This window comes from Nymphalis io, chromosome 17, assembly GCF_905147045.1.
Source record: "Nymphalis io chromosome 17, ilAglIoxx1.1, whole genome shotgun sequence".
NCBI classification, from domain to species: domain Eukaryota; kingdom Metazoa; phylum Arthropoda; class Insecta; order Lepidoptera; family Nymphalidae; genus Nymphalis; species Nymphalis io.
The window spans coordinates 4,030,656-4,053,514 of record NC_065904.1 but is presented as its reverse complement, the minus strand read 5'-3'; the positions used below and the strand labels follow the sequence as shown (position 1 = coordinate 4,053,514).

Sequence of the window (22,859 nt, the reverse complement as noted above, 5' to 3'; positions counted from 1 at the left end):
CTTTATGGGTAAAATATACATCTACGTTATGTAATTTACTAGCATTTTATGGCTATAGTTTGAAATAAAAGTATTTTCGTTGTAAATTATTTTCTCAAGCACCTAAAATCGCATAGTAATCGTTTATACAAATGAAAAATAATGATAAAATATCCACCTAAGACTATGTCTAATGAATGAAAAATACATTACAATTTCGTGTAAGCGCTTTGAACAAAAAAAAAAAAACTAACTCCTACCATAGACGAGCGGCCTATCGGAAAGAGTTGTCATATTCTTAATTCTGTTTCTGTGTCATCTAATGACATTTAGTTGTTTGGCTTTAGCGTTATAATTTTATTTTTGCTCGTACAAATCTATAAACATAACGATAATAATAATATGTTTGTAAAATTATAACACTTTAAGCGCTTATAGACAGTTAATGGAAGATGATAGATGTTATATTTTTTAATTAGGTCATTCGTTTCTACTAAGTTACTATATTGGTTACCGGTACGTCAGATAGCTTCCTTCTATTATTGGTAGATAAAATAAATTCGTGTATTATTTTAAATCATAAAATTTTACAGTTGGTGTGTGAAGTGTTTTATAAAATCTGAATAATAATTTCATAAAGGAAAAAGTACGTTGATATGGCCGATAATGATGATTATTTAGATTCGATTGACAACAATCATATAGACGGAGCCAACGGTTCAGTAAATATGACCGACAACAGCCTGGGCGTAAGTATATTTTTATATCTCAAACGTAAACTTACTGTTCAAGATTCTTTAATGTACACAATCATAGTTTTGTTTTCAAAATGTTAATTTCATACACGTCTTAATGTCAGTTATACGAACATCAATTATAAAGAAAGTTGTGTGGAACATAATAACAGTTACAAACATTCTTGGATATATGTATAGAACTTGAAATATTTGGAATTTAAAATTTTTGTTTCGGTAATAGTTGATACTACAATTTACAAATATAATATGTTTAGTTTACCTGTTTATTAAAAATACTTAACCGGTTTTAGGGAGATGAAGCATCAGGCACTGAGGTTCCGGACCTGGCTGCGATCAAAGCCAGGGTGAGAGAAATGGAGGAAGAAGCCGAAAAACTAAAACAAATGCACACAGAAGTTGACAAACAAATGAGCTTGGGAAGCCCACCGGGACTTAGTAAGCCATTGGTTACATACATTAATAAAAGAACTAATTTTTAATTCAAAATAAACTATCTTTATTGAAATTGCTGTTCATATAAATTCCGTAATTTTTTTTGTTATTGTATTACTAATTAGTAGACGTAGCTACTGTTTTTTTGAGAATTATTTAATTTTTGATACTTTACTAACATCATTTTTATTATCATTTTTTACGTAGCAAGTCCACTCAATATGTCCATAGAAGAGAAAATAGAGGTTGACAATAGATCAGTATATGTTGGTAATGTTGATTATGGAGCTACTGCTGAAGAATTAGAACAGCACTTTCATGGTTGTGGATCTATTAATAGGTAATTTTACTTAAAAAATATCAATATTACTACAAATTAAATGTTACAATATATATTTTTTTTTACATTATTGTATGACATATTAAAATGAAATATTTCCAGGGTTACAATATTATGTAATAAGTTTGACGGACATCCTAAAGGTTTCGCTTACATAGAATTTGGAGACAAGGACAGTGTACAGACAGCAATGGCTATGGATGAATCTTTGTTTAGAGGACGTCAAATAAAGGTGTGTTTATTAGTGAAATAAATTTTGTTATTGTGTGATTTAAAAGCTATAGTAATGACATACATTTCATGACATTTATGAAACCAAATTGAGAATTATGAAATTTTAATAATTATACCTAAATGTTACTCATTTATTAGTGTTAAAATATTTTAAAATACCTGGGATGGTGATAAATATTAAAAAAATGGATTTGGGAGCTTACAAAATTTATTAAACTTTTAATGTAGATTTGTTATACTAACGTCTTGTTAGGCTTTATGTCAATAATGTTATTGCAAAATTACAGGTGATGCCAAAACGTACGAATAAACCAGGTCTATCATCAACGAACCGACCGCCACGAGGCATGCGTGGTCGGGGGCGCTCCTTCCGTGGCGGTGGCGGTGGTGGCTTTTCGCCATACTTCTCCAGCTACAGGCCCGTGCGCCGCGGCAGGTACTACCCATATTAACTGCCTCTACCCACTGCTCCACACCAATGCTCTACTTTTATTATTATATGATTATAATGTTTGCGGTGAATTATGTCATTTAAATTCGTTCTGTAGTACAGCTTGGTAGTATTTAGTTGTCAAGATCTTGATGATGTGATGTATATGAAACATGTGATGTATATGTATGTGAAACATTTGGCATGCAATAGATAATTAGTTCAACGGAATACATTTCTTGTTAAATTAGCTCTTCTATAAATAATATAATTTTAAAATACTCATAAATTTATAAGAATCGCTGATACTATATTTTTGATCTATAACAGACAATAATTGTAATGGTTGTAAATTTTATTCACTGCATGATTACGCGTTTTGATTGTATATTAGAAGAAGTATTTTGATTCAATTACTGTTGTAGTAATAAAATTATTGTTTTGGTTTGGAGCTGGCACATGAACACTTCTCATATTTGTCACTTCAGATTATATTATTATAACTGTAGTTGCTGTTGTTGTAGCTTGTTGAGAATGTTTTCTTATTGTGCTGTAAGAGATGACACTATCAAAGAATTATTATTATTAAAAAAAAGTTGCTTTTTATATTTTAAGATTACAAATAAGTATTTGTTGTCTTAAATGTCTTTAACTTGTACAATTACTGTAATATTCGCTCAAGTGACGTCTCTTATGTGGTAGACAGTAGTGGATATTTTTTATATCAACTTATTGGTACATGATTGTTAAAAAAAATATTTATACATAAAAAATTGAATGAAATAAAGTTTGTGATGGACAATATTATTTGTATTTTCACTGCTATATCCTACCTTTTCCTCTGCGCTTACATTGCATGGTAGCCTTTCGTAAGCTATTCATATATATATATATTGTTTTATAGTCACACAAAATGTATAGACATAGTATAAATAATGTTTATGAGCCTGAAGTAGTTTGTTGCACAGAATATATAATTCTAATAACCTACCTTATTTACAGACAGAGGCGCAGCTCGTATTACTCACCGTACTGAGTGCGATAGAGGGGGAACTGAGCCCCTGTTCGCGAAGTGCGAAATGTTAAATGTGGATGTGTGGGGATAGTTAAGTAATAGTGCGATATGACTAAAATACCTCGGGGCTCGTTTAGTGCCGTTCCGCTTTGACAAGTGTGAAGTCAAGACAGGTTTTGATAATTGATATACCGCAACAGTTGGTGATGTATATCTAAATCAGTTTTAGTCATGTACCAATGCAGATGACTTTCTGCGCTTAGATTAAAATTTACGTGAATTTTTCTTTGTCAAACTTTTTATAATGCTGACTTCTAATTCATTTCATGTTTCGTCTAATGCCATGCTGTTAAAAATTTTATTTTAAACTTTAATACATAGATTATGAAAGTTTAAATATAAAAAGCCCTATTGCTAGATATATTAAAAAGATGTATTGGCTAAGTATTTTTAATACCTAATTAAATAAGTAAAATGTTAAGACATATACATTAAGTAACATGATTTTGTAAAACATAAAAAAAAAGATAGAAATTTCGGACAAATAGTGTCGGACAATGAAAAAGCTGTTTAGCGTACCTCAAGATAATTGAGAATATAGTATAAAAATTCAATCAATCGTCTCAAGAATTTGGTTCCGTTATTTTAAGTATATGAGGACATTTAATTATAAGCTATGAAAGTTCCATATGCTTTCAATATGCCCACCATATAATATAAACTGTATTTTTAGGTGATCATATGGTTTATTCTTTTTTCTGGCTTAAAGTATCAGTGATCAACTTTGCATAAAACACTGTTCTTTGCAAAAAGTATTTTAACTTCAAATATTATTTATATATTGTCTTGTGAGGATCATTTTTTGCTACAATCGAAGTTATTTATTATAGCAAAAACTGACCCCAAGTTCATGCAAAATTAAATCAACACAGTTTATTCTCTCAAAACACTCTTAATTTAAAATATAAACTTGTAGTGTATGAAAAATGTTCTCAGTACATTGCTACATGCTTACAGTTATTTTTTGCGTTATGAATAATATTTTGAAGTTAATTGAATTCGTTTTAATGTGTATTAGTATTATTGTGGAAGTAAGAATATATTTTGTTATAAAATGTTTAAAGTGGTTTGATGTGATAAGCAGTAATTAGTATGTATTCCACACAAACAGTATTCATTTTCTAACTAGATAACAAAAATATTATAAAATAAAATGTCCTATTATTATAGAGGCACAAACTTTTTATAATTTCATAATCTTGCAGCAAATGTCATATAGTTTTACTTACATCACATTGAATTCTAGTTTTTAAAATCATTGTTGAACATGTCATGTTATTCTATGCTACACTTTAGAGTAGTTTAGAGACATTTAATGGTTACTTAAGTAGCAATGAAATAGGTTGCAAAATTCAATACCAGAACTTCCAAGTACTGGTATGTAAAAATACCGGGTTTTAAAATAATTTGAAAGTAATTGGCAAAATGCAGCAATTGCTCTACTTCGTAATCAAAATAGAAAATACTTGTATAGGAAATTGATCGATGTTTTATAAATAAATAGTAAATCGTATTGCGAACGAAATACAATTGTGGTCCTTATTTTATCTTATCGTAATTATATGAGGATATGGATCAATGTCCACTACAAATAGTTATCAATTCTAATATAACCCAGCGCTGCCCATGCCCGACTAGCAAATCATTTCTAGTATTTCCCGCCCGTTAAAGCTTTGATTTTAAAACCTGGTAAAAATCTACTAAGGAATGCCTGTAACCCCTAAATGTCTTTGAGTGTGGCTGTTTATGCAACAAAAATGTGAGATATCTCATTTCGGTCTTGTCCTGTGTATAAAGTATGAATCTTGTTTATGATTTTGTAAAAAATGATGTTTATAATGAACTTTTAAACAATTGATACCACAACAAAAAATGAGTGCTGTATATGAATAGTTTTAAGAATCAATTCCAGTGTTTTATTTATGATAAATTCCCAATATTTCCGAACCCATTTAGTAATTTATATCCTTATATATATGAACCCAAATTAATAAATTGCATCCACTTAATTTACATGTTTTACATTTAGCTTCATATATAATGTAACAGACAACATTATCAAATACATAGAAACATCTAAAGTGATCAATAAAATGTATGCAATAAAAGTAGTTAAATTACTGAAATCATCCATTTTGTCCAAATATATCGTTGTACTCTTATCGTGAACGTCGTCAAATAGTTTATTCTAACCGTCATTAAAATAGTAACAATCAAAGCTTCACTGGTTTCTAAGCATCCAAAGTAATCAAAAATATGGAACACTATGAAAACAAACCTTATCACAATACGTTTTAAGTAAACTTTTACAAGAATATTTATAAACTAATTTTAACATTGTAGAGTTGGAATCTTGGTATAATAAGTTTAAGTTGATTAGTATTACTTTCAATAAAATTTATTTTATGAACACAACCTTGTTATTTGCCACAAGAAAAGTAAATTATTCCTTAGCGGTATCTATGGATTACGCTTTTGGCTGTATAATAAGTTTTCTTGTTTTTCGTAGTACGGAATATAACAAGGAAAATCTGTCACTTGAATGTAGTTATATACCTACTGTACTTATATGACAACTAATGAGTTAAACGTCAAAATAAATAAAATCAACTTGTGTTACATTATTTTTATTCATATCATCAATAAAAATTTCAAAATTTAGAAACGATTTATAGCAGTGTCGTCTACATTATATGTTATATTGGCTGAATATTTATCGTTCATCTAACGTAGTTATATGTCATACGAGAAAAAAAAACTGTAATGCGAGAAATTTAATATAAGTGCTCTTTACATTGTTCAACCGAATAAAATAAAAATAACAAAATGTCTGTAGTAGGTCCAGAGTTTTTTAGTTTTATCAAAAAATTAGAAGATAATGGTGATAAATTAACACCTGGTTCACCAATAGAACAACCTCTTGAGTTTGAATTCAATGTAAGAGAATATCAACATTTTAATAACAGCTCAATTGGTTTAAAAACAAAAAATATTGAACAGTGTAAAATTGTTACAGAATTCAAGTTGTTATATCTGCAATGGATATTATGGACCTAGCTTTGGGGAGCCAGTTTGTATTACTTGCCATGCATTTCTGTTCCCTGATTTCCCATCTTATTTACCAAGCTCATACTTCTGTAGTGAAAAAACTGATGATGGAGACTCGGGTAATGATGAACCATCAGACTTAAACTTTAGCTCTGAGCGAAAGATTAACAAAGCTTGCCCTTTACCTGCTTGGTGGTACTACAGAGTAAGTACATAGTTGTTTTTGAATTTTTAAATTGGTTTGAAAAGCTTGACCGAACGTTTCCTCTAATATTATAAATGAAAGGTTTTATTTTAAAACTGGACAATTTTACATTTTTGCAGTTATTAAATTTTATTCTTATTTATGTTCATAAGTAAAACTATTTTCCACAGAATTCTCTTGACAGTGAGACAAGTCCTGAAGATGAAACCAGTCGCACCAGCAACTCAGGGCCTTGTGCCAGTGGCAGTGGTAGTGGAGGTAGTGGATCTGGACCTTCGTCAGCACCTAGAGAGGGGATTGAAGATTTAGTTGGGCAAGGCCACCCTCCTCAGCCGCCTAGTCTTTCAAGATCACTTCAAGCACTCTCAACACCTCGCCTTCCTGATAACTTAGCCCCAGGGCTTGTGGAACACTTACCATCTGAAGGTATTTAACCATATGGTTAAATTATATATATAAAATGATTATATATATAAGTTGATATTGTGTATATGTTTCTGGAAAATCTCGTTAGTGAAATATATAATTGCTGTGCTTTTTAAAAATTAATTGACCTTCATCTATGGATCATAGAACATCTAAGGGTTTACATTTTTTTTTATAGAATAGGAAGGCAAACACGCATATGGGCATATGACCTGATAGTAAGTAGTCACCAATGCCCTTAGACATTGGCATTGTAAGAAATGTCAACCATCGCTTACATAGCCAATGCACCACCAACTTTGGTAACTAAGATTTTATATTTCTTGTGCCTATAATTACACTAGCTCACTCACCCTTCAAACCGGAACACAACAATATCAAGTACTGCCTTTTTGCAGTAGAATATCTAATGAGTGGGTGGAACCTACCCAGACGAGCTTACACAAAGCCCTACCACCAGTAAAACATACAATTACATATTAATAATTAATAACATACAATTACATATTTAAATTGCAAATTTGATTATTATTCTTTATTTACCTCACAATCTTTTTAAGCTTATCTAACCAACTACTAGCTGCATATAAATTTTCTAGAATTTATTTTACTGTATTCATTTGTTATGTTTTATTAAATTAAGTTTTATTGCTTTAATATAGTAATCACTGTGATTAAAGACATGAAATTTTTCATTAAAAAAAAGAAGCTACAGCACCATCCATGATCTTTATTGTTTTTTTTTTTTATATAACATAGGTAAGCAGACGGGCATATATACGGGCACCTGATAAGTGGTCACCGCCACCCAGAGACATTGGCGCTGTAAGAAATATTAACCATTCCTCTTAGATCCAATGTGCCACCAACCTTGGGAACTAAGATGTTATGTCCCTTGTGCCTGTAGTTACTCTAACTCACTTACTCCTTCTCTCCTTACTTCAAACTGCAACATAACAATGTGTGTGGTACCTACCCAGAAAGCCGGTACAAAAGCCTACCACCAAGTAAACTTATGTATTTGATCCTTATCTTGCATGTGCGAAATCCTTGGTAAGCCAACATCACTCTGGTCAGAATAGTTTGCGATTACTGTACTCACTTCAAGTGCCGGCGCGTTGTTGCAGTGCTGCTGTGCATATTCCGCTACCTGGACGACCTGTCGCTGTGCGCGTGCGCGTGCGTGTGCGTGCGCTGGCGGCGGCTGGTGGTGGCGCGCGTGCCGCCGCCGCGCTGGGCCGCCTTCGCCGCGCGGCGCTGGCCGCTGTTCCGCCCGCTGCTCGCCAACATCGACTGGCAGAAGGTGAATACACGGAATTCAATACCTATTTTAATTTCATTTTCATTGTTGATAAATTATTGCTTCATAATAATGATTGCATTGTTAATAAAATAAATACATATTTTTATATTAAATTTACATGTTATTGTATATATTAATTATTAATTGATTTTAACTTAATAGTTAGTTAAAAATTAATTAATTACGGTTGAAAGGAATGTGAATAGCAATTTGAGCAATAAAATTACTTGCTATACATATTTATGCCTATGTGTAATTGTAATTCTTCCTAAAATCTTGTATTGATGTTCATTACGAAAACTTAATGTAATGAAAACTAAAAATAATTAAAGTATACTTTAATTCTAATTAAAAAATAACCTAATTATAAACAAATCTTAGAAGTACCAGTCGCTTGTGGAGTCGTGTTTCTGTCGTAACTGCCTGGTGCAGATGTGCGTGCAAGCTCAGCCCGCCGGAGACGAGAACGCTTGGAGACGAAACAGACTCAAAATTGAACTAAAGGTACTGTTTCTCGCATTAGACTTTTCATGACGGAAAATCCAAAAGATATTTTATTGGATTCACCTAGGACTTGAACCCTACCCCGGGACCTTTGAACAACCCTAGATTAATGAAGCCCTACATTTTGTCTAGCATTACCTTTGTCTATGATAACAAATAGCTTAATAGATCAATATCATAATAATAGGATCGTCTAGTAAATAAATTGTCAATATGAATGATTGTTGATGATGATGACAGATGTTGCGCAACGATCCCCCGGAGGGCATCGCGGCGACTCCGTTGGACGCCAAGTGCTGCCACTGGCAGGCCAGCGTCACGGGGCCCGTGGGCTCCCCCTATGAGGGCGGAGTCTTCTACCTCTACATTCAAGTCCCTTACTCGTGAGTGTATAAAAGTTTTTGTGCTAACTAATCTCCAAACCAAACGATGTGAGGCTATTAACGAAATCCTTTTTTTATTTTAAAGGTGAGACGCCGCCCCAATTGACAAATTCTTTATATCGAATAAAATTCCAATAGTACCAATTACAATTAATGAGCGTCAAAAATCTACCCCGGTCCTCGCCCAGGTACCCGATGAGCCCGCCCGTGGTGCGCTTCCTGACGCGCATCCTGCACCCCAACGTGTCGCGCCACGGCGACGTGGGCATCGACTCCGTGCACCACAACTGGTCGCTCGCCCTCACGCTCTCCAAGGTGCTCATCTCCATACAGAGCCTGCTCACTGACCCCTACACCAACGTGAGTACTTGCCGCGTATATTTTGTGCGTCTGATATACTACATATTAACACGTCGTTACTTCTCCTGCTTGGACGTTAGTTTTTGAAAGGAATCGTCTCATGTCGTGATTGGTAGTAAAATTTCTGTATATATGTTTGTCTGAAATATTTCTGACAGAAAAATATTTTGTTGTCACGATAGCTCGACTATCCAGAAATACTCGCTAATATTATAAATGCTAAAGTTGAGTTTGTTTATTTGTTTGTTAATTTTTCCCGACTAAACTACTCAACTCCATCAGCTCAGTTGAGTTGAGAGGAGAAAGGAAACTAGTAGACACGAAAAGTTTTGCTGAATATCATTGAAAGATAGTGGTTTTTCTTACTCGCTTGCTTGCTCTGAGCAAGTGAATCAGGTTAACGCACTCTACTAATATTAATAGACATCCCCCGATAAAAAGCCTTGTCCATTAGATAAAAATAAAAACTATAAACATGTAAAATGACCAATCGATTCCCGCAGGTGTGCATGGAGCCCGAGGTGGGCGCCATGTACGTGCGCGAGCGCGCGCGCTTCGAGGCGCTGGCGCGGCGCTGGACGTGGCGCTACGCCATGCACGACGTGCTGCCCGCCTGAGCGCGCCGGGCGAGACTGCCGGCTGTGCACACCCGCCACGTCACTCTCATCTGTGCGCGCCCGCCGCATGCTATAGACTGTGGCCTGTGCCCGAATAATATATGATAGGCATTTTACGAATACCAACAATGTAAAAACTGCTCTTATGTTTTCAAACAGGACGTAAAGTTAAAAACTTAAAGTAACTTATGCTCCAGAAAACAAGAGTCCGGTGGCTCTGTCTATTAATTTTTACACTAAATGCTTGTATTAGTTCAGGAACTCCAAAAGAAGGATATATAAAGAACTACAGTGTGAAAGATAAATAAAATTAATAAATGAGTCTTCATACTTAATAAAAAGTTTTTAAGCAATATATATATTTTTTATCTGTAATAAAAGAACACCAGCTAAAATTCATAGAGCCTAACCTGACTTGCTATATTGTGTCTAATAATGAAGTAACTAACAGTCTATGTTTCAACGATAAAACATAATCTAAATTTTATTAACAAAATAGTTTTTAAAACCATAAAATAATTTAAGCAATAGATGATTTGTTTTCACGTTACATGGCCGCTGTTCGTTCCATACATGTTTTTAATGTATCTCTTAGTTTAGTCATCGGTTAGTTATAAATGTGAACATACGGATGATATCGTTTTGATAATTATTAACGAAACTAAATAATTTCATGAGTACAAAAGACCAATTTTCGAAATATGTGTCAGCTTTCGTCGACGTTAAACGTTTTATATGCTTAGTATTACAAAATAATCTTAAAGATAATTTATTACCTACGTTTTGTAATTACAATTAATTTTTAAAAAAGGAATTGTAAAGTCCATTCCAATGGCAGAAGGAGAAAGGATAAATAAATGACTGACCTTGAATTGACACGACGTCACCCGTCGAAATCTAAAATACCTTATTTATTTATTATGGATTTGAAAAAAGGACGCTTTGAATTTAGCAAAGTTGTTATAAGAACTTTAGAAATCTAATTAAAGTGGGTATAAGCAGTTAAGTGGAATAGTGTTGTAATATAAATAAATATATATTTATCAAGATGGTTTGTAGTGCATAATACAGCAGAGCTATTAGCAAATCGCATGAAATATGTTAATCTAAGGTCTGTTAGATAACAGGAGTCAAGATTTGCTCCTTCTGTAATTGGAATGTAGTATAGACGCCTCGTTGGTCTAGTGGCCTCTACATCAAAGCCGCAGTCCCGGAGTTTCTGGGTTCAATTCCCAGGTCGGGCCAATAAAAAAAGTTATTGGGGTTTTCTGTCTAAAAATTCTCAGTAGCAGCCTGGAGTCTGGATGCTGAAAGTGTGTACACTCCCGTGCCTCGGATAGCACGTAAAGCCGTTGGTCCTGCGCCTGAACTCTTTCCGGTCGTGTCGGATTGCCGTCCCATTGGATTGTAAGAGCCAAGGAGAATAGAGACTGCACCTGTGTTTGCGCACACACTTGTGCACTATAATATGTCCTGCGCAGTTGGCTAATTTCTATTGAGATATGCCGCCGTGGCCGAAATCGGTCTGGAGGACATTATTATTAAAGTATAGACGATTTGGCTGTGGGTATGAATTGTAAATATGTTATTATAATGTAACTACTTGTAATGATAATAAAACTTATATCCATAATAAATCTATTATTTATGCCTTACCAAACTCACAAACACGCATTGGAGCAGCGTTGTTGTCCTCCTGCTAATTAAAAAATGAGAGGAGGCCTTAGCACAAATTTGGATAATCAAAGACTGTTACTTTTACTTTACCAAACTAAATAGATAATATTAATTCTAATGTCATTTTTTTTTTTTGGTTTTAAGGTTAAAATAAAAAAACTAAAATAAAGTGTATATTTTTATTTATAATCTTATACAAAAAGTAAATGAAATAAAGAAATAATAATTAATTACTTAGCTAAGTTTTAATTTTTTTGTATGTTTTCCATATTTCAGTCAACTTTGCACAGTTGCACAAAACCGGTAGGCATACTTCGCTCCCCGGTGACCTACAGTATCCAGGATACGGTATTTCGCCTCTTTGAAGCCATCGTCTTGTAGCCTTCATTAACCATTTCTTATACAATGATTCTTCTATAACTTCCCTCAAATCTGCTAATTGTAATTCATGTCTGTTCCTTTGGACTATTGAGTTTCTTGGATCGAAGTAATGGATGTACGTCGCAATTGTAAAGTACACCTGAAATTAGTAGACACAATCACATACTTTGGTTACATTAAAAAGTGTACATTTCAACGTACTTGTATATCAATTATTTCTAGGACAATTGGATACATAGTTGTTCAAATGCAATTAAAGTCAACTATCATTAATTTTACGCTAATATTACAATGAAACGCATCATCGACTTATCTGATAACGTTACTGAATGCAGTATTTGATTAATTATTATTTATGATTGTTAACATAAATAGTACTACTGCTATTATTACTTAATAAGATTAAATATATTTACTTTTATATCATTATATTTTAAGCAAACACTAAAATTAAAGTAAGTTAATTTTTTTTTAAATTTTTTTTCATGCTCTATTCATGTATATCTTCCAATTCGATATTTAGTCGGTCGTAGTCTGAAGTCGTTCCTCCAAAGTGATCACGGGCTCTTTCTGTTAAGTTAACGAGACCGATCTCGTGATTTCTGTTTGGAATTTTCACGAGAGCGACCTCGTGATCTTCCCCTGGATCTTCCTCGAGAATGACCTCGCGATTTTCCACGAGAGTGATCTCGCGATTTTCCTCGAGAGTGACCTCGCGATTTTCCTCGAGAGTGACCTCGCGATCTTCCTCGAGAGTGACCTCGCGATTTTCCTCGAGAGCGACCTCGCGATTTTCCTCGAGAGTGTTCACGTGACCTTCCCCTGGATTTTCCTCGAGATGTTTCCCTAGACCGGCTTCGTGATCTGTCTCTGGATTTTCCTCTTGGTCGTCTTCTATTTCTTCTCAAATTTAGTTCTTGTCCCTCTGTAGGCCCGCCTAATTGGATTGAATCTTCTGTTCGTTCTGGCCTTAACGTTCTACTAAAGTTACCGACGGGTATGACATGTGTAGTATTTGGAGAAGTTAAATTATTATTTCTAGGTTGAGTCAAGTCTATAGTATAAACATTTTCTTGTTCAATATCCTCACCTAATTCACGAAGAAAATCTCGACGGATGTTAAGTACAATTTTTACTGCCATAGTTACCTTATAGATAATATTCTATACGTATTTATAAACAAAACGAACAACACTGATAGTTGCAGACGACTGTATGAGTGTAAACTGAAGCCGTTTATATATTATTATGATTTCATAATATTGTGCAATACTTTTGTAATATTGCGCAATACTTTTGAAATATTATGCAATATTTTTCAAAAGTATTACATTTAATAATAAAATGTTCTCATAACGATTTAAATTACCTGTATAATTAATTTGTTTTTATATGCCCATGACTTTAAAGACACCTAAATAAATAAAATAAATGTGGTAGTTTTGTATAAAAAAAATATGGAGAAAAGACGGCGCCTTAAAGTGTTTCTTCAGCGAACATTCGTCAAGAGGCTTGAAGTTGGGGATGAAAGTTTTTATAGATGTTTTGGTTTTTTGGATTGAATACTAGGAAATCGGTATTAAGGTATCTGCTAATGAGTAAATGATAGTATGAGTAAATCCATCGCAAAAGGGAGTGAAATTTATAATGAGAGATTTTATGGAAGTTCGACATTATTGAAAATTAGAAATATGGAAATCGATGTTTTGGGATGTTTTTGAATTAAATACAGTTGTTAAAACGTTTTTGCAAATATATCAACTAAATTGGAAATTTAAGATGAAATTTTGTATCGAACTTCGTCTATGTTCTAAGTTTTAAATTGGAAATTGGTGTTAAAGCTTACTCATGAGTAAAAGATATAGTGGTATAGTGTTTTTGAAAGTTCATTCCTTATTTTGTTGCTATATATTTTTAGTCTTTCTTTATTTAACTAAACACAATATAGTTATGCAACCAGTACCACACAGAATTACACAATAAGAAAAACTAAAACTGCATTGTTGCATTTATCGTTGAGTGGTCTACTGGGAAATATAACCGAATAAGTAAATTCGTGGGAATATAACATTTTAGTTTAGACAGCGGGAACAATATATTTGTAAAATTATTTAAAGGGAGCATCAAAATCTGTTCGGACGTGTTTAATTCACTCCTTAGTTTATTTTATATTTTTTTAAAAATTCAATTAGGCTAGTCGGATACATGACTGGCTCTGCGGACAGGATCGCCGTAATTATAGCGCATTCGCGTAAATATTCGAGTATCAAACTTTACCGACTATCGCGCTTTTCCGGCGCGGACGGCGATCCATCGAACAAATAAATTCGTCAAGTTGTTGGAGCGATGCTGATGGTGTTGGCTGGTTGCTGAGTAAGCTTTTTCACCATCCTTACCTATTTCATGCCTATTCAAATTGTACTGTTTTGTTGTCTAGAGATTGGAACTCTCTCTTTTTAACTGTTATCTGGTTTTCATATAAACTCTGTGTAATCGGAATTTAGTTTTACGTATCATATTATATTTTATAGGTATTTTATCTCGCACATGAATTTTTGTGAATAATATTAAGAAAAAAATATTTAAAATATAAATGTACGAATTAATTATAAGGTTAGATAATATAACATTGTATTAGTATAATTAATTTTTAATTCATAAAATAGAACGCGATATTATTTATTAAAATGTCTACTAACGAACATCTAGAGCAAATAGTTGACATCCCGACTGAAATACTTAAATTAATTCCACTTTTTGGCGGAGACAAACGTCAATTAAATCTTTTTATTAGACAGTGCGAATACGTAATTAATAAATATGTAGGGGGTCTGACACAAAATATGTATGTTATGCACTCAGTAATGAGAATTTAAGTCGTTAAAGACAATGCGCGGCTATCCTTACCTATGACGAATGTGGGACGAATTCAAGGAATTATTAACGTTACACTTGGGGATCCGCGTTGTGAGGAATGCATTGCTATCGAACTAGAATCTATGAAATTTAGGCACAGTGAATCGTACTTAAATTAATTACGGATTCTAATCTTAAGAAGACTAAAATTATCGTCTATAATAACATTTCGCTAAATGTTTTCCTGTATAATTTACCGGAAAATATGGTCAGAGTAGTTCGGTTAAAATCACCACGTAGTCTCGAAGAAGCCATAAGCGTTGTTTCTATTTATAATATAAGATACATTTTTTTACCATAAGGAAGAGGTTAATTTTCACGATCAATATACCGCACGTAATAGAATGAATAAATATAATAATATAAATCGAATATTGCAGTTCCATCCCTCGCTATTCCGTCGACATTTAAATCTGGAAATAACTTGCATCCCCCTAGAATAAATAGTTTTAATTCGACAAGCCAATTGTTAGCCCCCAAGTTTAAATTTGGTGTACCACAAACTCAAGGTCAGGCTCAATCGCCTTTAAACCAACCTCAAAAATTCTCAGGTTGTCGACCACCACGACCAACAGCTTATCGACCTCAGTTAGATTAAGTTAGGCTATAGATCATCATTTGGCTATCAGCCCCAGTGGGGCATATTTCTCCAACAATTCGTAATGCGTCCACAACAGCTTGGTATGCGTGCACAAAATCCGTGTTATTCTCAATTCGGCTGTAAACCTAATACTCAGGCAAATATTTCAACAGATGTGTTAATGCGTACTGTACCATCTCTAAGACCGCAACAAGGTTTTAAAGTTAACGAGTTAGAGTTTTACGATAATCAACCAGATGGTATATTTTATTACGATCAAAACGATCATAGTGAAAATGATTACTGTAATAATTATATAATAATTATAAAACAACTCGAACCTCAAGTGTTCAATTCTCGATAGTCAGGATGCTGAGGTAAACGTTGAAACACCTACTCCTATAATTTCTGAGGAGGCACAAATGTTTCACATGCGTCTAGCAACAAACATTATGAGGTGATAGAAATTTATTGTAATCCAAACCTAAAGTTACCGTACATATACATCCCAGAGATTGATTCAAAGTTAATGATAGACACAGGTAGTATAGCCGAGACGGCCTGGTGGTTAGAACACGTGAATCTTAACCGATGATCGTGGGTTCAAGCCCGGGCAAGCACCACTGAATTTTCATGTGCTTAATTTGTGGTTATAATTCATCTCGTGCTTGACGGTGAAGGAAAACATCGTGAGGAAACCTGCATGTGTTTAATTTCATTGAAATTATGCCACATGTTATAAAACGCACAAAATATTTATATCAATATATTTCCAATAAAATATACGAAAATAAAGATAAAGAAAGAAAAAAGAGAGGTGGTGAGTAAGAAATAGATTTAAGTGTAGATAAAACTATAGTTGCGAAAGTAGTTAACACAAGAAAGAGTAAGGATAAGCCCCTTTATCAAAAGGCAATTGTTAGAGGAGAAACTTCTCGTAATGTAGTACCCGTAACTATTAGAGAGTGACAAACTAAAGTCCCGCTTAAAAATATAAAACGACCTCTACAGGTGGTGCGTAATCGCCCTGGCGATGATGAAGAACACCCAATCCCTTCGACTTCAAAAGATTGAAGGTAATCCGGGCCTACTACCCGTCAAACAGGGCCAGGCCTATAAACAGGAAAATAAATTTCTTATTATTAAAATAATAGATTTAACTTCCATATTTGCCGATTTAGAGTTTAATATAAATAGATATAGTGATTTTAATAAGTTAATTAATACAGACACGCCGTATGCATGAATTTAGTAACACGAAAATGCAAGTAGAATATTGGTACCTACAATATGGGTACCTTCAAGTCTAGAGTGAATAGACATCTTCTAGGCAAGCGCGCTCCATCTTAGACTGTATCTCACTTTCCATCAGGTGTGATAACAGTCAAGCGCTAGCCTAAAAAAATGTTAGCTCAAAGCAACGCTAGAAGTAAATGCTTAATCAGCGGAATGTAAGTCATTGTCATTACATGCTTTGGGATCATATGTCTTGGGAAATGATTTGTAAAAAAAGGAAGAACATTCAACTAGAACATAAACCTCTGTTCAGTCGTGTCACTTTTAATTATAATTAAATATTTTTAAAATTCAAATATATCTTTTTTTTTAAGTCTGTCTTGCTTCCGTAAACTTGTCTAGCTTCTTATTATTTTCTAGCAGGTTAATGTTGAAGTCGTCAAACACTAACACTGTTTCCTTTATTTATATATTTTATATAAATTATTTTCTATATCTATAAATTGCCTTGTAATATATTGCGTTTATCACTATAATTTTGACATTATAATTAATATTTTCCTTTTAGTTTGGTAAGGTAAAAGAAACAACCTTTGATTGTCCTCTGCTGAGCTAAAACTTCCTCTCCTTTTTTTGATGAGAAGGAGCTTATTTCACCGCGTTGCTCCAATGCGGGTTGGTATGGGTGAGTTTGGTAGGGTATAAATTAGGATTTATTATTGATATAAATTTTATCATCATTTACATCATTTTATCATCACAAGTAGTTACATTATAATAACATATTTACAATTCATACCCACAGTCAAATCGTCTATACTTTAATAATAAGGTCCTCCATACCCATTTCGGGCACGGCGGCGAATCTCAAGAGATTAGCCAACTACGCAGGACATATTATAGTGCACAAGTATGTGCGCAAACACATGTGCACTCTCTATTCCCCCTAGCTCTCATAATCCGATGGGACGGCAATCCGACACGACCGGAATGAGTTCAGGCGCAGGACCAACAGCTTTACGTGCTTTCCAAGGCACGGGAGTGTACACACTTCCAACTTCCAGACTCCAGGCTGCTAGTGAGATTTTTCTGACAGAAAAACCCAATAACTTTTTTTATTGGCCCGACTAGGGAATTAAACCCAGGACCTCCGGGTCTGCGGCCTTGATGTAAGGCCACTAGACCAACGAGGCGTCTATACTACATTCCAATTACAGAAGGAGCAAATCTTGACTCCTGTTATCTAACAGACCTAAGATTAACATATTTCATGCGATTTGCTAATAGCTCTGCTGTATTATGTACTACAAACAATTATTGATAAATATATATTTATTTATTTAACATCGCTATTCCACTTAACTACTTATACCCACTTTAATTAGATTTCCAAAGCTCTGATAACTACTTTGGTAAATTCAAAGTGCCATTTTTTCAAAACCATAATAAATAAATAAGGTATTTTAGATTTCGACGAGTGACGTCGTGTCATGTCAACTTAGTGTAGTTTGCAGTTCGTAAATAAAACGTATTCGAAACGCAAATAATTAAATCAAGCACTAAGGAAAAAAACATTTCTGTTTTCATCCATTTCTGATGGTTACTAAGTTGAAAAGACGTAAATGCATATATTTTACATTCAAAACAATATCATACGATGAAAAGCAGTTTCTGCGTGTTGACAGATAATAAAGACATAATAACGTTGTCGTGATCATTATGCTAATAAAGAAAGACTTATCTACATAAATATGTCTTTTCATCGTAGTATTACCAAAATCAATAAAACGCAAGTGCCAGAAACGTCTTTTCTCCTGATGTGGAGTGGGATGCGCGGTAGGAAACTTCGCAGGCAGGTCAGAAGAATTATTATGAATGACGTGTGCGAAGCAATATTCCACAGAGGTAGTCCCTATTTTCATTACTCATCCGGGTTGAACAATTATTTATCTAGTCTAGTCTTCATCTCCGAGTCCGATCTGGCAAGCAACCATACAAAAATAAATAATTATTACTGTTTGACGGTAGAATATGTGATTAGGAATGAACTTTCAAAAACACTATACCACTACACCTTTTACTCATGAGTAAGCTTAACACTAATTTCCATATTTAAAACTTTGAACATAGACGAAGTTCGATACAAAACTTCATTTTAAATTTCCAATTTAGTTGATATATTTGCAAAAACGTTTTAACAACTGTATTTAATTAAAAAACATTACCCAAAACATCGATTTCCATATTTCTAATTTTCCATAATGTCGAACTTTCATACAATCTCTCATTATAAATTTAACTCCCTTTTGCGATGGATTTACTCATACTCATTCTTTACTCATTAACAGAGATACTTTAACACCGATTTCCTAGTTTTCAATCCAAAAATCCAAAACTTCCATAAAAACTTTTATCCCCAAATTCGAACTACTTGACGTATTTTCGCTGAAAAAACACTGTAAGCGCCGCCGTCTTATCTCCATAAATAGAAGCCTGAACACTGATTTCCATGTTTCTAGCTTCAAACATTATAAACTTTCATACAAACGTTCATCCTCAATTTCACAATCTTAGGTGATGAATTTCCAATGAGGCTGTATGTATCAATTGTCTGTTAGCAATAAGCAGGTTAAACTAACGCCTTTTAAAGTAAAAACTGAGTTAGTTTTAAAATGCAATGCTGTTGAATTTTTTATACAAAACTACCATATTTCTTTTATTTATTTAGGTGTCTTTGAAGTCATGGGCATATAAAACAAAATAATAATACAGGTAATTTAAATCGTAATGAGAACATTTTATTATTAAATGTAATACTTTTGAAAAACATTGCACAATATTACAAAAGTATTGCACAATATTATGAAATCATATCATATAATTCCTGGATCGCAAATAACATTTCGCTCTAAACGGAAACAACCAGCTGATCGAGAATGTTAGTGCTCGGAAGAAATTAAACTCATACGCAGTGAATTAACCCGCATTACTACACTGCTGGAATCATATTTGCGAGTTGCAAATGATGGTACAAATGAATGACTCTATTGGATCAATAAAAACAGAAATTAGTAATCTAAAGCTTTCTCATACCGAAATAAAAAAATCATTTGATAACAACATAGCTAAAATCAGCGCTGAAATACATGATATAAAATCGTTAACTTCCAGAATCTCATTAGAACACAACAATGTAAAATCTCAGTTATCCCAATTAGAAACAAAATTAATAACTGATAAGAAAAAAATAGAATCACTAGAAACTAATATGCAGGAATTAAAAGTAAGTCTGATCCCCATGACCAAGAATAATGACATATACACAAACGAAAAGTTGATTCGCGAAGTACAAGAACGCAAGAAGAGAGAAAATAATATAATTATTATGGGAGTTGCTGAAAGTTACTCCAACATCACGATAGAGAGGAATTTACTGGATGAGGCTGAAGTACTCAAAGTACTGGAGTAAATAGCCACAGACATGCCAAAACCGAGAAATATTTTCCGTATTGCTAGGTATAACCCAGGAAAAAATCGTAAAATTAAAGTCTGCTTTGAAAAGCCAGAAACAGCATTGTCAGTGCTTAAGAGCCGTAATAAACTGCCTAACAATTTAAAAATATTCTCTGACCAAACTCCCACCCAACATAAATTCTACACACTTTTAAAAACTGAGCTAAACGAACGTATATCCAAGGGCGAAACCGATATAACAATTAAATACGTCAACGGAACACCAACTATCGTCAAAACTCCTACAAAAAACTCCAATCAACAATAATAAATGACACTATAAGTTACCAAATAGCAAATGACTATCGAGAATTACGCACTGAAAAGTCTCGTTTATCCTTCTTGTACCTAAATGCCCGCAGTATTAAAAAAAAAGGAAAACTAGACGAATTAAAATGCATTTTAAAATCCATACCATCGACCATTCATATCATCCTTCTCTCTGAAACTTGGATAGCATCCGAAGATCAAGCGAAACAAATACAGATAGAAAACTATACACATTACTATAATTTCAGAACAGACGTTAGGGGAGGTGGAGTGTCGGCTTACGTACATAATGATCTACAGCATAGATTAATAGATTCAATTTACCAGGGTGGAAACAACTACCTATGGGTACACATTGAACAATGCGCGGTAGATATTGGGTTAGTTTACAGGCCTGGTGATACAAATTTTGAACAATTTCTTAAAGACTATGATAGCCAATTACAACTACGTAGAAGATCGATAGTATTTGGTGATTTTAATATCAATTTATTGGAAAAAGACAAACGAATAACCAAATATAAACAAATAATACAAGAATCGGGGCATAGGCTGCTGAACAAAATTAATGAATTACACTGCACAAGAGACTCAACTACAAAAAAATCAATTATAGACCACGTATGTACAAATTTAAGCACGAATAATTTCACTGTTGCTATTATTAACTCATCATTATCAGATCACAAAAACATATATGTTCAATTGAATAAATTCAAAGCTCCAAAAAGAATACGAACCACTTATGAAGCTATAGATTACACAAAGTTGTACAGTTCCCTAGAGTCCTCGCAATTGATTAACTCAATTGAGAACTATACAGAGTTTGAAAATATAATAAAACAATATGTTATGGACTGTAAAGAAAGAAAAACCAAAATTTTAAACCACATAAGAGATGATTGGATAAGCAAAGATATCGTCGATGGAATAAGTCAGAGGAACTTTTTATGGACGCAATATAAAAACAATCCCGACAATGAGTATGTAAAAAATCAATTTTATTCAAAGAGAAATGAAATAGGTACGTTGATACAAAATACAAAAGATACATACTATTACAAACTATTTACAAACAACGCAAAGAATCCTAATAAAATTTGGACCTTAGTTAATAAATTATGTAGTAATAAAATAAGTCAAAGTTGTGCTCCCTCTAAAATAATAGTAGAATCAAAAATAATTTCTGATACAAACGATATTTGTAACGTATTTAACAAATATTTCGCAACAATAGGTTTCCTCTTAGCAAAAAGAATACCAACACGACACCACAGCATCCTACACACAATTAATACAATCAATGAACATGAACTTGTAACATTCAAACCGTGTAGCTTTTGTGAGATTGAAAGACTGATAGGGGATCTTGATTCGAATGCAAGTAGTGGTATAGATAAGATTAGCTCAAATGTATTGAAATGTTTATGTAATTTAATATCAAAATGTCTGGCACGCTGTTTTAACAAGCTTATGTCCGAGGGACTATTCCCAGACTCATTAAAGGTTGCAAAAATAACACCTATACACAAATCTGGATCTTTAACAAACCCAGAAAATTATCGTCCAATATCTGTGCTACCTGTTCTCTCAAAAATCTTAGAAAAATTAATTCACAACCGCTTAATAACGTATTTGGACTCTTTTGATTTCATTACTGAACGACAATACGGCTTTAGAGCTAGAAGTAACACCACTGCTGCAACTGTAGATCTAGTAACAAAAATAAGACAGAACCTAGATAGAAAGAACATGGCTCTGGGCGTATTTATCGACTTAAAAAAGCCTTTGATACCGTAAGTCATAAAATCTTATTACATAAACTTCAAAACATAGGTATCAAAGGTACTGTACTAGAAATGTTAAAATCGTACCTAACAAACAGATTGCAAATCGTCAAAATTGGTGATATACAAAGTAGTGCTTTGCCTGTCACCTGTGGTGTTCCACAGGGCTCAATTTTGGGACCACTTCTCTTTTTAATTTATGTAAACGATATTGCAACTTTGAAACTAAATGGTCACCTGACTTTGTGTGCAGATGACACCTGTTTATTCTATTTCGGTAATAACATAAATGATATAATTTCTCAAGCTCAACGTGATTTAGATGTTTTGCATAAATGGTTCAATCAAAATCTTTTAACTATTAACGTTTCCAAAACTTGTTACATTGTATTCAAAACTAAAAAT

The 22,859-nt window shown here is 33.4% G+C and overlaps 2 protein-coding genes and 1 long non-coding RNA gene across 3 annotated transcripts; 2 read left to right on the top strand and 1 right to left on the bottom strand.

Moving 5' to 3' along the window:
• The first annotated feature begins 292 nt into the window (after nt 1–292).
• Nucleotides 293–5,133, top strand: LOC126775068 (polyadenylate-binding protein 2-B-like). The gene is made up of 7 exons (XM_050496800.1): nt 293–495; nt 573–728; nt 1,028–1,172; nt 1,377–1,509; nt 1,612–1,741; nt 2,031–2,179; nt 3,176–5,133. Exons 2-7 carry the CDS (start codon nt 636–638, stop codon nt 3,207–3,209), a joined length of 684 nt encoding a protein of 227 aa, XP_050352757.1. The 5' UTR covers nt 293–495; nt 573–635; the 3' UTR covers nt 3,210–5,133.
• A 694-nt stretch (nt 5,134–5,827) lies between these two features.
• Nucleotides 5,828–10,449, top strand: LOC126774925 (uncharacterized). Its single transcript, XM_050496581.1, has 8 exons — nt 5,828–6,185; nt 6,265–6,501; nt 6,672–6,927; nt 8,055–8,230; nt 8,612–8,734; nt 8,975–9,117; nt 9,306–9,477; nt 9,981–10,449. The coding sequence occupies exons 1-8, from the start codon at nt 6,075–6,077 to the stop codon at nt 10,092–10,094; spliced, it is 1,332 nt and encodes a 443-aa protein (XP_050352538.1). The 5' UTR covers nt 5,828–6,074; the 3' UTR covers nt 10,095–10,449.
• A 1,487-nt stretch (nt 10,450–11,936) lies between these two features.
• Nucleotides 11,937–13,378, bottom strand: LOC126774926 (uncharacterized). Its single transcript, XR_007669845.1, has 2 exons — nt 12,569–13,378; nt 11,937–12,291 (listed from the first exon to the last, which is right to left on the bottom strand). It is a non-coding gene; the product is annotated as an uncharacterized LOC126774926 (long non-coding RNA).
• Nucleotides 13,379–22,859: the final 9,481 nt, after the last annotated feature.